Source organism: Pipistrellus hanaki (assembly GCF_964339955.1).
Source record: "Pipistrellus hanaki genome assembly, chromosome: 15".
Classification (NCBI taxonomy): domain Eukaryota; kingdom Metazoa; phylum Chordata; class Mammalia; order Chiroptera; family Vespertilionidae; genus Pipistrellus; species Pipistrellus hanaki.
The window spans coordinates 50824141-50839618 of record NC_140517.1 but is presented as its reverse complement, the minus strand read 5'-3'; the positions used below and the strand labels follow the sequence as shown (position 1 = coordinate 50839618).

The 15478-nt window shown below is 57.3% G+C and overlaps 1 protein-coding gene across 1 annotated transcript; it reads right to left on the bottom strand.

The window, feature by feature from the left end:
* Nucleotides 1–3314: 3314 nt before the first annotated feature.
* On the bottom strand, nt 3315–7564 carry SMIM17 (small integral membrane protein 17). The gene is made up of 4 exons (XM_084906625.1): nt 7420–7564; nt 4757–5219; nt 3858–3934; nt 3315–3476 (listed from the first exon to the last, which is right to left on the bottom strand). Exons 2-4 carry the CDS (start codon nt 5139–5141, stop codon nt 3366–3368), a joined length of 573 nt encoding a protein of 190 aa, XP_084762751.1. The 5' UTR covers nt 5142–5219; nt 7420–7564; the 3' UTR covers nt 3315–3365.
* Between the last annotated feature and the right edge of the window lie 7914 nt (nt 7565–15478).

Genomic DNA, 15478 nt, shown 5'->3' with positions numbered 1-15478 from the left:
GAATGGTTATACGTCCCCGCATCCGTCCTGGTGTCCTTGAGGGTCGGGGGGTCCACCCAGCTGGTTTCCTCCCTGTGCCCCAGCCATGGCCCAGCGCCGGTCTCAGCACATACCTCCTGAGGACCCACTGTGTGCTGAGGTCTGCGACGGGTGATGTCTGGGGCAGAGGGGAGAACTAGTTGTGTTGTCCCAAACCCTGACCAACCCAGGACTGGCGGTGGGATGCACCATCACTCAGTCAGCAGCCCACAGTGGGTGCTCAGAAGGTGTACATGAACAGGTGGGGATGTGGAGTGCCAGGTGACCATTCCTCATGCCCTGCCCTAGCATCCCCTCAAGGTCATGGTGGACCACACAGCCTGGCTCCGCCCTCTGACCCGGACTGCGCCCAGCCTGGGGCCCCCGCACACAGTAGGTGCTCAGGTGAATAGATGGATGAGGGAAACGGAATCCTAGGTTACAGACTTGGGGTGGAGTCCCATCACCCAAGAGAACAGGAGTCACCCACCCCCACCCCCTCCCCCAGCAGCGGGGCCCTGGGTCAACCAGGATTTGGGCGGGGCTAATGATCAGCCAGGATGTGGGCGGGGCCCTGAGTCAGCCAAGATGTGGGCGGGGCCTGGGTCAGCCAGGATGTGGGTGGGGCCTGGGTCAGCCAGGATGTGGGCGGGACCATGGGTCAACCAGGATGTGGGCGGGGCCCTGGGTCAGCCAGGATGTGGGTGGGGCCCTGGATAAGCCAGGATGTGGGCGGGACCCGGGTCAGCCAGGATGTGGGTGGGGCCCTGGGTAAGCCAGGATGTGGGCAGGACCCGGGTCAGCCAGGATGTGGGCGGGGCTAATGATCAGCCAGGATGTGGGTGGGGCCCTGGGTCAGCCAGGATGTGGGCGGGGCTAATGATCAGCCAGGATGTGGGTGGGGCCCTGGGTCAGCCAGGATGTGGGCGGGGCTAATGATCAGCCAGGACGTGGGCGGGGCCAGTCCCTGCTAATCAGGGAGAGCCGCTGGTCATGGTGCACAGGCGCAGAGGGGAGGGCAGGAGGTGGTGAGTGAGGGAGCCTGCCCGGCCCCCCGCTGTGGGGAGGTGCGTCCCCTGGCCGAGGAGTCCGCACACATCCTGGTTGCGGAGCCTTTGAAATGTGGGGGCTTCAGGGAAGCCAAGAGGAGCAGGTGGCGGCTTTGGGGGACCCCCCGGCTCAGGGAGCCCCGCTTTCTGGTGGCGGCGTGCACAGCCCGACCCCCAGCGACCCAGCCACTGCCCCCCAGCGGCCCGGCCCGAGGATGACCAGCCAGGACCCCCTTGCAGCCAGAGGCATCCCCGCCCACCCTTCCCCCTGATTTTATTTTTTTTAATATATTTTTGCTGAAACCGGTGTGGCTCAGTGGATAGAGCGTGGCCTGCGAACTGAAGGGTCCGGAGTTTGATTCCAGTCCAGGACACGTGCCTGGGTTGTGGGATTGACCCCCAAAAGGGGTCGTGACAGCGGCAGCTGATCAAAGAGTCTCTGACTCTCCTCATTGATGTTTCTCTCTCCCTCTTTCTGAAATCTATCTATCAATCTATTTTTTTTTTAATGAGTCTGGCTGGTGTGGTTCAGCGGTGGAGCGTCCACCCAGGAACCAAGACCTTCAGGGCACAGGCCCCAGCTGCGGGCTCCATCCTCAGTAGGGGGCGGGCAGGAGGCCGCTGATCCATGATGATCCTCTCTCATCCATGTTTCTCTCTCTCCCTCTCCTTTCATTTCTCTCTAAAAATCAAGTAATACGGGCTTCTCCCTGCTCCTCCTCACCTCCGCCTCTCCCTCCTCACCTCCGCCTCTCCCTCCCCCTCCTCACCTCTGCTTCTCCCTCCCCCTCCTCACCTCCGCCTCTCCCTCCTCACCTCCGCTAAAATAAAAACCAACTAATACATTTTTTTAAATGACACAAAGGCTCTCTGGGTGCGTGTCCACACACACACACACACACACACACACACAGGAATTTAAAAGCCAGGGTGGCAGTCCCCCCCCCCGCGTGGCCATGTTGGTTGGGCATCGTCCCATTCACCTGGCGGTTTCGGGCTTGATCCCCGGTGGGGGCAGGGGAAGGGTGCGAGCAGGAGGCAGCTGACTGAGGTCTCACTCTTTCTCCCTCCCCCCTCCCTTTAAAAAAAACCACCAAGTGAAAATCTGGTTTGGCCCTAACTGGTGTGGCTCAGTGGATAGAGTGTCGGCCTGTGGACTGAAGGGACCCGGGTTCGATTCCGGTCAAGGGCATGGACCTTGGTTGCGGGCACATCCCCCGTGGGGGTGGGGATGGGGGGTGCAGGAGGCAGCTGATCGATGTTTCTAGCTCTCTATCCCTCCCCCTTCCTTTCTGTAAAAAAAAAATAATAATAATAATAATAATAATAATAATAATAATAAAATATATATTTTTTAGATCAGGACTGCCATGAGACGAGACCGAGTTCGCGGCCAGGGACCGAACGGGATAGAGACGACCGCTTTCAATTCGACAGAGACTCCGAGCTGGGGTTTTTACTACCGTTTATTGAGCTCCACCTGAACGCCGGGCGCGTGTGCGGCCACGAGCTCTGAATGGATTCGGCAAAGACGTCACGAGGCTGCACGCGGGCATCGCAGTACACGGCTGACGAGTACACAGACAGCGGCTAGCAGGACGGCACTGGCACACGGGATTGCACGGACAGGTTTCGGCGTGACCTCCCGGTCTCCGGCGGCCGGGGGTCAGGCCGCCGTGACACGGCTCTGAACAACGGGGCTGGTGGGACTGAGCCGACCAACAGGGCTTTTCGTTCCATGGGCAGAAGCCACCGACTCCTCTGACAGGCCCGTGGACCGCACACCAGCATCGGGCTCGTTCTGGCCGGGGTGAAAGCTTTTTTGGGGAAGGGTGTGGGGAACACAGCTGCCCCGGGCCCCATCCTCCGTCCACCAGGTGGGAAGTCACGGACACAGCACGGGGTGGACCAGATAAAGAAACCCCCCCGTCACTGAGTTTCGAAGCACAACAACCTACCCAACGGAACACGAAATGACGGGGCATCACGAATCAGCCACGGCTAGGGTCAGAAGCTACGTCTACTATTACAGCAAGTGATTCCGTTGAAAGAAACTCGTAAATGAATGAAATGCTCAAAAAACGGGGACCCGGAGCCCGCCCTGGCTGGGTAGCTCTGTCGGCCAGAGCTTTGTCAGGATACACACCAGGGTTGGGGGTTCGATTCCCAGTCAGGGCACACACGCCGGGGTCCGCCGACGAATGCATGAGTAAAGTGGGACAGCACATCCATGTTTTTCTCTCTCTCTCTCCCTCCCTCCCTCCTTCCCTCCATCTCTCTCTCTCTCTCTCTCTCAGCTCAGATGTAGAAGGCGGCGGGCATCCCGGTTAAGACCAGGAACAGGAAGAGCCCGCACACGATCAGGAGCAGGGTGGTCTGCTGGGGGGGTCGCGGCCACTCCAGGGTGCCCTGGAACAGAAGGGGGAGAGAAGGATGAACGTGGAAAGGGCGGGGAAATGGGGCCACGGGGCTGACCCGCACGCGGACGGAAGAGTAGGCAGTGGAAGCTAGGGTGGCTGAGTGAGGGGGCAGAGGAGTGAGTGGTTGGTTGTGATGAACCTATGAGTGAAGAATGGAGGGAGTTGGTGGGTGGAGTTACACACGTCCCACAGACGCCGTCCACTCCGTGTCCGACCTCCATAGACGTGTTCTGTTGCCCGTGGGTGACCTCAGGGGGCTCCCATCCCACAGCAGAGGCTTGTGGGGCAGGGAAATGGCAGGAAGGGAGTGAGACAGCTCACTGAGGTCGCAGGTGGGACGTTTGTGACAGAGGCGGGAACCCCGGCTTACCTGGGGTTCCTCCGGCTCATTTTCCACGGCTTTCCACTCCTGCGGCTGCTTGGTCTCTTGAGGAGTCGGGTCTGGGACTGGGGGGAGAGAAAGGAGCCGTGGGCAAGAGACCAGGACAGCTGGGGGGAGGAGCTCTGCTTGCTCTCTCTCACATCGATGTTTCTCTCTCTCTCCTCCCTCTCTCCCTCCCTCACTTCCCCTCTCTCTAAAAATCAATGGAGCCCTAGCTGGTTTGGCTCAGTGGCTAAGAGCATCAGCCTGTGGACTGAAGGGCCCCGGGGTCGGTTCTGGTCAAGGGCACATGCCAGGGATGTGGCCTCCGTCCCCAGTGGGAGGTATGCAGGAGGCGGTCAGTCCATGATCCCCTCTCATCATGGATCTTTCTATCTCTCTCTTCCTTCCTCTTGGAAATCAATAAAAATATATAAAAATAAGAACAAAAGTAAATGGAAAAGAAAAAAAAGAAAAGAAATAAATGAAACTCAATGGGGAAAAATATCCTTGGTGAGGACTAACAAAAATCTATAATAATAGAAGTGGAATGTGCTAATCAGACTGGACGAAGCTATGGTGGTTAGGGGCAATCTGGCCAGCAAGGAAGGGCAGTTGGGGCAATCAGGTAGGCAGGCAGGCAGTTGAGTGGTTAGCAACCAGCTGTCCTGGATTGCGAGAGGGGTGTCCCACTGCCAGTTTAGGCTTGATCCCACAGGGATCAGGCCTAAATCGGCAGCTGGACATCCCCCAAGGGGTCCCAGATTGGAGAGGGTGCAGTCCAGGCTGAGGGAAATAAATAAAACTTGAAAAATGTGTTGAGTGGGTCAGTGAAGCCACGATTGTCTCATCCTCTCCAGGCTCTGCCCAGAATTCCCTGCCACCTCCCTAGGGACCCACGCCCTCACCTTTCTGGTCATTGGTGCTAGCGGGCATCCTCACGGCCACCCAGTCCTGGAGGTAGGCGCCCTGCCGGTCCCAGGCCCTGGTATCATAGGTTGCCCTGCTATCATACGTGGTGTAGGGCACCGTGGTGTTGTAGGCCATGCTGGTGTCATAGGGCACCGTGGTGGTGTAGGGCACCGTAGTGTCATAGGGAACCGTGGTGGTGTAGGGCACCGTAGTGTCATAGGGAACCGTGGTGGTGTAGGGCACCGTAGTGTCATAGGACACACTGGGGTCGTAGGACACCCTGCTGTCGTAGGGCACCGTGGTCTCGTAGGGTGGCAGCAGCAGCTGGGTCATCTCGGGCTGCATCAGCCCCGCGTGCAGCTGCTGTGTCAGACTCTGCATGTCTCCAGGGGGCCCTTCCCAGCGGCCTTCTCTTCAGTGCCAAGGTCGAGCCGGGTCCTTGGGCGCAGGCTTCGGAACCTGAGGACCAACAGACACTCTGTCACCCAGCGCCCAGGGGCCCAGAGGCCCGCTGAGGAGAAGGGAGCTCCCTGCCCTGCCCTCCCCTCCTGGTCTAGTGCGGGGAGAGAGACAGTGTGTGGAACGATGGTATGTGCTGTGGAGACAAATAAAGCAGCACACACACTCACACACACACACACACACACACACACACACACACACTGGCCCCGAACGCTTGCCTCTGGGACAAAGCAAGCATTCTGCCTGGCCGCTCTCAGTGGCTGCCCCCCTGGGACTGGGGGACTCCGGTGGGGCTGAGAGCACTGGGTGCCACCATCTTGTGGCTACGGGCACCACCACCCTTTGTGAGGGAGTAATGGTTAATTTGCATATCACCCTTTTATTAGGATGCGCACTACCCGTGGACACAGACAACAGGGGGCTGAAGGCCTGAGGGCTGGGTGGAGGGGGGTTGAGGGGGGAATGGGGGACAGTTGTAATGCTGTCAACAATAAAAACACGCATTTAAATGAAACGTTTATTTATTTCACATTAAAATGTAGAGGGAAGGCAGCCTGGGAGCTGTGAGCACAGGCTGTGTGCACAGGGCACTGTGGGTGGAGGGAGGGGCAGGGGGGCTGTGGGAGGGGCCACCAGCATGGACGCAGCTTCCAAGAAGCCCAGGCGGGCTCTGGCCCGGTGCTTGGCTGGCTGAAGCATCGTCTTCTACACCAGAGAGGTCCAGGGTTCAATTCCCGGTCGGTTCACATACCCAGGTTGGGGGGGGTTCAATCCCTTGTCAGGGGAAATGGGAGAGGGCAACTGGGGGATGTGTCCCTCTCACATCCGTGTCTCTCACATCCGTGTCTCTCTCATTCGTGTCTCTCTCACATCCATGTCTCCCTCTCACATCCATGTCTCCCTCTCACATCCATGTCTCCCTCTCACATCCATGTCGCTCTCTCTTCCCCTCCCTCCCTCTCTCTCTCAAATCAATAAACACAAATCCTCGGGTGAGGATTAAAACATAAATAAATAAATACGAAAACCCAGACTCCAGTGTGGTGGAGACCAGAGGGAGGGAGGGAGAGGGAGGGGGCCCGACGGGACAGCCGGTGACGGTGCCAGCGATTACGCCAACACGGAACGCACCGGCCTGGGTGGACAGAGGGGGGAGCGCGCTGCTTGGGGTGCGGGTTCGCTTCTGGTTTTGCTTTGTTTTCAGCGGGAGGCGCACAGGGTCCAGTGTCTAAGCCCGGGACGCGCAGGGCAGAGGCGGGACGGAGGGAGGAGGGAGGAGGGAGGAGGGAGGAGGAAGGAAGGAGGAGGGAGGAGGGAGGAGGGAGGGAGGAGGGGCCGCGGGTCCCGGTCAGGAGGAGCTGGATCTGCTGGATGGAGGGAGGGGGGCGGAGGGAGGAGGGCGGGGAGATGGGAGGAGGGGGTAGGGGAGGAGGGAGGGAGAGGAGAGGAGGGGGAGGGAAGGGGAAGGAGGACGGGAACATCCTGGACCACAACCACAGTCCCCGCAGCCGGGCGGGTCCGCACTGCAGCGCTGGTCCCTGCGCGGCGCAGACGGGTCTTTGGCGGAGCCCCCTGACCCCCGGAGCCCCCGTGCGCGCGGGGGGACGGGTCCTCGGTTACGGCCACGGTGCTCAGGGAGCTGGGCGGGGAGGAGAGCCCCAGCCCCTGCGGAGGGGAGAGGGGACACACGTACAGGACACTCCGAACGCCCCGGACCCCCGGCACCCGGCACCCGCGCGGGGAGGCGCACGGGGACCCGGAGCCCCGCCACCCGCCGCGCACAGGCGCCGGGACATCAGCGCGGGGCGCCCGCCCTCCGGGGTCCGGGATGAATGCGGGGGCATCAACCCGCCGGCCCCCTGGGGGGCAGACCCAGCCCAAACCAGCCCCGAACCAGCCCCGAACTAGCCCCGAACCAGCCCGGACCCAGCCCGACCCCGCCCGGACCCAGCCCGGACCGAACCTGGAACTAGCCCCGAACTAGCCCCGACTCAGCCCCCGGCCACCGGGCAGCCCCGACCCAGCCCGGACCCAGCCCCGAAGTAGCCCCGAAGTAGCCCCGAACTAGCCCGGACCCAGCCCTCCGCCACCCGGCAGCCCCTCCGCTGCCCCTCGCCCCGGCACACGGGTTCCCGTCCTCCCGCGCCCCCAGCCCCATTCCCCCCACCCCGCACCCCGGGGCCCGGGAGGGACTCACTCTCCGCGATCAGACGGTCCGGGCGCTGCTGCTGCTGCTGCAGAGATGGCGCGGCAGGAATCGCGGGCAGGAATCACGGGCAGGAATCAGAGCTGCGCAGGCGCGGAGGCTGCGGGCGGGGGTGGGGGTGAGGGGGGGCGGGAGGGGGGGGCGGACAGTCCCCTCCTCCTTCCCGGCCGGAGCCCGCGCCTGGCGGGGGGAGGGTGCGGGGAGGGAGCGGAGCGGCGGTGACGCGGTGCCCGCAGCGCAGGGGGGTGGCATGGGGGTGGGGTGGGAATTGGGGGCAGATGGCTGTGAAGTTGGCCTCAGTGGGATGCGCCGTCCACCCCCCGCCCATGGGCCCTCCTGGAGGTTATGGCCACAGCCCGCTAAGGCACCCGCAGGCGGTCGGGGCGGAGGGAGGGAGGCGCTGGCGGGAGCCGGGCAGCCTGGGGGCCCTGGGTCCGAGGCCGGCTACTGTGTCGCTGCCACTTAGCATCTCGATGCCTCAGCTTCCCATTCTGTTCAGAAATAACATGCTTACTCCCTCGCAGGATTGCCGTGAAGGTAAAAAAGTAAATAATGCCAAATACTGTTGTTTTTTAAATATATCAATTTCCTCCTCCTGGCCCGTGTATCCAGTATTCGGGCAAGAAAGGGGGCGATGGGAGATAAGACCCGAGAGGGATCGGGGTCTTGAAAGCCACAGGAACATCTTACAACGTGATCGCAGGGGCGCTGGGAAGCCATGGATGGGGAGAGGGGGAGATACAGAGAAGAGGGGGGTCACACAACCTGGGTGACATTCTCAAGGCATCACTGAAGCTGGGGCCCGCGAAGGGGCAACGGGCACAACGGAAGGACCCTGTACCAGGCGGTGGCAATGAACCAGGTGAGAATGAGGATGACGTGGCCGGAAGGCAGGGGTGGCACACACACAAGGGGACTGATTCTGAATACACTTTGGAGATGGAGCTGCGCGGAGTCCCGGATGGACAGGGCGGGAGAGGGGAGAGGGAAGGAGAACTCAAGGAGACAGGAGGGCGCTGAGCAGGGTGGAGGTGTGTGTGTGTGTGTGTGCACGGAGAAAGCCCGGATTCCCTCGGGGGCACGGTGGGTTTTCAGTCCTGCGTTTTGAGGTTCACACCAGGGGAGCCTGGGTGGCTGAGGCGCCAGCATTCGGAGACTCTGGGGTGAGGGTGGGAGCGGCCTTGGTCAGGGATCTGCTCAGAGAAGCGCAGGCAGTTAGAGAAGGCCTGGGGGAAAGGAGGCACTGGCGCTGTCCGCGGTGCTGAACGTCATACAGACGGACTGGCCTGTGCTTAAGCCCTGTCCGAGGTGCTGAAACCAACACCGCCGCGCGCACTGTCCATGGTGCTGAAAAAGTCACCCCGCAGATCTGTCCGTGGTGCTGATACCGCCCCGCAGCCCTGTTTGAGGCGCTGAGACTGGTCCCCTGCAGACACTGTCCGAGGTGCTGAAACAAATCCGGGGGGCGCAGAACTGTCCGTGATGCTGAAACCAGTCTCCCATAGATCTGGCCTGCATTGAGCCCTGGCTCCCATAGACCTGTCCGTGGTGCTGAACCTCTCTCTCTCTCTCTCTCTCTCTCTCTCTCTCTCTCACACACACACACACACACACACACACATTCTGTCCGTGATGCTGATACCGCCCCCTGCAGCCCTATCCATGAACCGCCCCCGAAAAGAACTGTCAGAGGTTCTGAAACCTGTTCCCTGCAGGCCTGTCCGTGGTGCTGAAACCAGTCTCCTGTAGATCTGGTCTGCATTGAGCCCTGGCCTCGATGGACCTATCGGTGGTGCTGAACCTCTCTCTCACACACACACACACACACACACACACACACACACACACACACACACACACACACTGTCCGTGGTGCTGAAACAGTTCCCCATAGACCCGCCCTGCGCCGAGCTTTTTATCCAATAGACCTGTCCGTGGTGCTGAAACCTCCATAGACCTGCCGGGGTATCTGTTGAGCTGTCCGTGGTGCTGAACCACGTTTCCCTGTCCGCAAGGCTAAAGCAGACGCCTGAGGCTCTTTGTCCGTGGTGCTGAAACCCACCCACCCTCACCCCCAGCCCTGCCTGTGGCACTGAACCCCTTGCCCTCTAGACCTGGCCATGGCGCTGAACCCTCTTTCGGATTGATCTTGTGACCTTGTCTGTGGTGCCCCCCCTTTTCCCCACAGACCCCTGACCTGCCTGTAGAACTAAGTCAGACAGACCTGGATGTCCTTCCCCACGGAGTCCCTTTCCGTGGAGTGGGACTGAGCTGTCCGTGGTACTGAACCCTTTCCCCATACACCTGGTCATGGTGCTGAACCTCACGGGTGGGGGGGGGGTCCCGTCTGGGATGCTGACTCTCTGGGCAGAATGCACGGCTCTCTCTACCTCTGACGTCTTCAAAGAGCCCAGCCGCCTGGGGAAAGCCCTGCCGTTGCCTAGAAACAAAGCTCTCCGGGGTGTGGGGAGCCTGAGATGAAGCAGATGAGGGCAAAAACTGTACCGTCACTTTTCAGAGGCGGCCTTGGCTCTTAGAACGCAGGGCCTAGCTACAACCTGGCTGTGTGATGCCCAGATTTCAAGATCCCCAAGGACCACCAGGGAGCCGAGTCTGATGCAAAAAACAAAATAGCCATTTTATTCCATGCTAGCATGGGCTCCCGTCTCCAGCCATCAGCAGCGCAATGGCGAGAGAGAGAGAGAGAGAGAGAGAGAGAGAGAGAGAGAGAGAGAGAGAGAGAGAGAGACCTTGGGAGGAAGGGGCTTTTTAAAGGAGTGGGTAGTGGTCCTGTTGATTGGTCACGGGGCAGGGTCAAGGGTCTGGTCACGCAGGGGCACTGTGCAGTTTGCCTAATTTGGACTGAGTCCACTTCCCTGCACTCCTATTGGCAGGTTTGTGTAATTGTTACATTAACCATGGTTTACAGGGAAGGACAGCAGGAAGAGTTGCAGAATGGCGGTGGGTACAGTACAAAAGAAACCTTATAGAAGGAAGCATCATAAAAGTAACAGAAAGGACTTCATGGAATCAATTTCGTGTAGCTCTATCATTCCCCTCTTGTCATGAGACTTACAGGCTCAATCATGGGTCGGTTGGCACCCCCATCTCTTTTTCTGCTGGTAGAGGTCTATACCGAGTGTGTAGTACCATCATCTGTATGACCCCTATTTGTTCCTTGATGAACTGAACTGATCTATTGATGATGTAGGGGCCGCAGGTCAGCAGCAGCAGTAGGATTATAAGGGGCCTGATTAGGGCAGAGATGAGGGTGGTTAACCAGGGGGAACCAATTGAACAGAGATTCATACCAGGACCACGATCTCTTTCTTTCTAACCTGCGCTTCTGAAATCCTTCTCTTAAGAGGGCCATAGACTCTTTTACGGCCCCGGAGTGGTCGATATGGAAGCGACATTCCTCTCCCAGCGCTGCACAAAGGCCCCCTTGCTGCACGGACAGTGAGGCTAATCCTCTCCCATTTTGTAGTACTACCTCCGAGAAGGAAGTGAGCGACTCCTGTAGATGGGAGATTGACTTCTCGATTCTTTCTATGTAGCTAAGTCTACGGCTGCCCTTAGGGTCCTATAATTCTTGTCCTGGATGACGAGTGGGGATGTCCCAGTTCCCGCCCCCGCCAATCCGGGCCCCAAGAGCGTAGCCATAGGCAGGGCGGTAATAGGCTCTCTCTTGCTTCGGGGATTGGCAGAGCCAAGCCTGTTAAGTATCTCGTGCCCCGGTATGATACAGGAGCCTGGGGATCAACTGGACGAGGATGCAGAAGCCTTCCTTCAGGGAGTGGAGGATTCCTGAGTGGATGGCAGGCAGCGAGGCCGCTGGAACAGGCCCACCATGCATTCTCAGGGGGAAGCAGATAGACTGTCCTATTGGGGACAGTAAGGGCCTCATCATTGGGAACAGTGAGGGCACGTGGCCCTGGCCGGCTCCTGCCTGGAGGGTTAGTTTTGCAGCAGACTGCTGCCATCTACAGGAGCTGGAATGAATGGCCGTGGCGTACTTGCCGCTAAGAGCAATGCCTTCGTAGTCTGGTGGCTGGGTATCTAGACAGAGCCAGCATGACGTAGTCAGGTCGGGGCTTGAAGCATTTAGAACATTGTATGCCCCGACAACCATGCTCCACCAGGGATCTGCGTCAGGTGGAAGGCGGCGAGTTGGGGTCCTGATAGGGACTGGGAATGCAGAGGGCTGTGCAGCCGGGGCGGGGGGGGGGGGGGGGGTCCCTGGGCGGGGACGCTCGTGTTGGGGCAGACTGGGGGGGGGGGCAGTGCTCGGTTTGGCCCTACCCCCACTGAAGGCTGCTGGGCTACCTGTACCCGGATGGTGAACAGCGTCCTGATGTCTCGGGCCCCCTTGCTATATATATTCTGATTCCCCGGATTTTGCCAGTGTTCCATCCTGTCGCTCTCTCTCCCTGTTTTGTGAAAGATATTCATACAGGATTACAGAGGTCCTTCCGGACATAGTAGCCAATACCCCGCCCGGGACAAGGTAGCGCCTCCGGTCGTGTCACGGTTATCAGGCCCCCCGTTTTCGGGGGAGTCCACCAGATGAGCGTGGTCGAGACACACGACCAGGAAGCACAGAAGTAGCCCTCTGCCCGTCCGCATGAGTTCTGGGTGTAGCCCGTGAGGGCCTGGGGCAAGCATGGAAATGGGACGCTCTGAAGTCCTTAGCCCTCAGGTGAGTGACCGGTGCATGTGTTTTTTGTTTGTTTGGTTGGTTGGTTGGTTTTTGTTTGTTTAAATATATTGAAGACTTGTAGTGTTGTTTTTTTTTCAATATATTGTATTGATTTTTTACAGAGAGGAGGAGAGAGGGATAGAGAGTTAGAAACATCGATGAGAGAGAATCATCGATCAGCTGCCTCTTGCACACCTCCTAATTGGGGATGTGCCCGCAACCAAGGTACATGCCCTTGCCTGGAATCGAACCCGGGACCTTTCAGTCCGCAGACCGACGCTCTATCCACTGAGCCACACCGGCTTCGGCCGGTGCATGTGTTTTATTATGGAGACTCCAAGTTGGTCTGGCAGCGTGAGCTCCCCCTTGTGGCGTATACCACCACCCCTTCTCCTCCTCTGCTTGGAGAAGCTTCCCAAAGTGCTGTAACTCCTCCAGGGACTATCCTGGCTAAACTGGCAGGACTGGGTGCCCTGGGTCTGGGAGCTGTAAGGCCATGGTGAGGATCGGCCACCTGGTCAGCCCTGTGGTTTCCTCTTGCCACTCGGCCGTCGGCCTTCTGGTGCCCTTGGCAGTGTGCGGTGGCCAATTTGGCGGGGAGCCATAAGGCCGAGAGCAAGTCTAGCATCTCTTGTTTGGTCTTTTTTTTTTTTTTTTCCCAGAGTGATACATCTTTTTTTTTTCTTTTAATATGTTGTATTGATTTTTCACAGAGTGGAAGAGAGAGGGATAGAGAGTAAGAAACATTGGTGAGAGAATCACCACTGGAGATCAGCTGCCTCTTGCACACCCCCTACTGGGGATGTGCCTGCAACCAAGGTACATGCCCTTGACCGGGATCGAACCTGGGACCTTTCAGTCCGTAGGCTGACGCTTTATCCACTGAGCCAAACCAGTTTCGGCTCCTGTTTATTCTTTATAGCCCACCCCTCTGCTGTTAGTAACCCTCTCTCGGTAGATTGCCCAACGAACACGGCTGGTGGCAAACGCATAACGGCTGTCCATGTAGATGTACAGCCGCCCTCCAGCTCCCAGTGTCAGGGCCCTGGTGAGGGCCACAAGCTCCGCTCTCTGGGCTGATGTCCCGGAGGGCAGCGCCCCTGCCCATACAGCGTCTGCTTCAGTGACTACAGCTGCACCCGCAGACCTGCTTCCGTCCCGTACAAAGCTGCTTCCATCTGTGAACCGGGCGATGTCTGCATCTGGAAGGGGCTGGTCCGTCAGGTCCATCAGGTCCTTCCGGAGCCTGTGCGCTTGCTCTAGGATCCCTGCACAGGGATCATCTAGGGGAGCATCTAGGTCGGGGTCGGGCAGCAAGGTGGCAGGGTTGAGGGCCGCCCTGGGGAGGAACCGTACTTTGGGAGGGTTGAGAAGGAGACTCTGATAGTGGGTTATACATGTGTTGCTCATCCATCTATCAGGAGGCTGTTTTAGGAACTCCCTCAATGGCGTGTTGGGCGGTGACCCAGACTTCCAGCCCCAGAGTCAGCTTGTCAGCATCTTGGACTAAGAGCGCCGTTGCTGCAATAATCCTTAGGCACGGGGGCCAGCCGGCAGCTACGGGGTCCAACTTCTTGGACAAATAAGCCACTGGGCGGTTCCAGGGGCCCAGGGTTTTTGTCAGGACCCCTTTCGCTATTCCTTTGGGTTCATCTACGAAGAGATGGAAGGGCTTTGTGATGTCTGGCAGGCCCAGGGCCAGAGCGCTTACAAGGGCTTTCTTTAACTGCTCAAAGGCTGTCTTCTCTCTCTCAGTCTATTTAAATGCCTTTCCTTCCTTGGTTGCCTCGTATAGGGGGTACCCAGAGGCGGCAATAGCCAGCAAATCCTAGGAATTCCCTTACTTCCCTTCATGAGGAGGGGGTTGGGATTTTCAAAAACAGTCTCTTTTTTCTGGCATCTGACAGCCGCCGCTGCCCACCCTCCTGTTGATTGGTCAGGGGGCAGGGTCAGGGGTCTGGTCACGCATGGGCACTGTGCAGTTTGCCTAATTTGGACTGAGTCCACTTCCCTGCACTCCTATTGGCAGGTTTGTGTAATTGTTGCATTAACCATGGTTTACAGGGAAGGACAGCAGGAAGAGTTGCAAAACAGTGGGTACAGTACAAAAGAAACCTTATAGAAGGAAGCATTAAAAAGGACTTCATGGAATCAATTTAGTTTAGCTCAATCAACTGTAATTATTGACATGGAGGCTATAAAATATTTCTGGAGGAAAATGTACCCCAAAAAAGGAAAAACAGGATACATATGCATCAGGATTCAGTTGATGGTTACCTTGGATTGGAGGATGTGGGGGGGCAGTGCTATATCGCTATATGTGAATTCTGGCAAGGTTCTAGTTTTTAGGTTGTGAGGTTTCCACCGTGTGACACAAACACAACTGCATTTCAGACTCCAGAAAACTCGATCAGGTAGTCCCATGGTCCGCAAACTGCGGCTCTTGAGCCACATGCGGCTCTCTGGCCCCTTGAGTGCGGTTCTTCCACAAAATACCACGGCCTGGGCGAGTCTATGTTGAAGAAGTGGCATTAGAAGAAATTTAAGTTTAAAAAAATTTTTGAAAATGGCTCTCAAAAGAAATTCCAATCGTTGTACTGTTGCTATTTGGCTCTGTTGGCTAATGAGTTTGCCGACCACTGGGCTAGGTCCATCAGAACCAGATGGCAGGGCTGGCCAGCTACTCAAAAGAAAAGGAAAAATGGTGTATTCGTAAGAAGAGGCAAGAAGAAACAGCGAAAGAAAAGCATGTAATTTAAGTTTTATTTTTGATATCACAATTATGAGTTTTGCTAGAATATAGGTCTGAAAAAAAATTTTTTTTCCTTTAGTATGGCAGTATTTCTCTATGCCTATATACACTTATATCTCTTTTATAAACAACTGCATAATTCTATTGGATGAATACATAATCATTAACTTACCCACTTACCCATTACCCTAATAATTTACCACTTAAACATTTATATTTTTTTTTTGCCATCATATATTCACCTACCTTTGCACACTTTGGTTTCTGAGGAATTTTGATTCAAATAATATATAGAGATGACAACTTGTATATATAACTGACCATGGAACGGTCTTTTTACACTTTCACCAAACTTGGGTATTATCACGTCTGTGATTTAAAATGCATCTATTGGCCGAAACCGGTTTGGCTCAATGGATGGAGCTTTGGCTTGGGGACTGGGAGGTCCCGGGTTCGATTCCTGTCAAGGGCATGTACCTTGGTTGCGGGCATATCCCCAGTAGGGGGTGTGCAGGAGGCAGCTGATCAATGACTCTCTCTCATCGATGTTTCTAACTCTCTCTCTCCCTTCCTCTCTGTACAAAATCAATAAAAATGTA

What these genes read in the sequence shown, in the direction of transcription:
- SMIM17 (XM_084906625.1), bottom strand. Translation starts at nt 5,141, where the DNA reads ATGCAGAGTCTGACACAGCAGCTGCACGCGGGGCTGATGCAGCCCGAG. An exon ending in TAGCACCAATGACCAGAAAG is followed by an intron (nt 3,935 to 4,756) that starts GTGAGGGCGTGG and finishes CTCTCCCCCCAG; the next exon opens with TCCCAGACCCGACTCCTCAA. An exon ending in ATGAGCCGGAGGAACCCCAG is followed by an intron (nt 3,477 to 3,857) that starts GTAAGCCGGGGT and finishes CTTCTGTTCCAG; the next exon opens with GGCACCCTGGAGTGGCCGCG.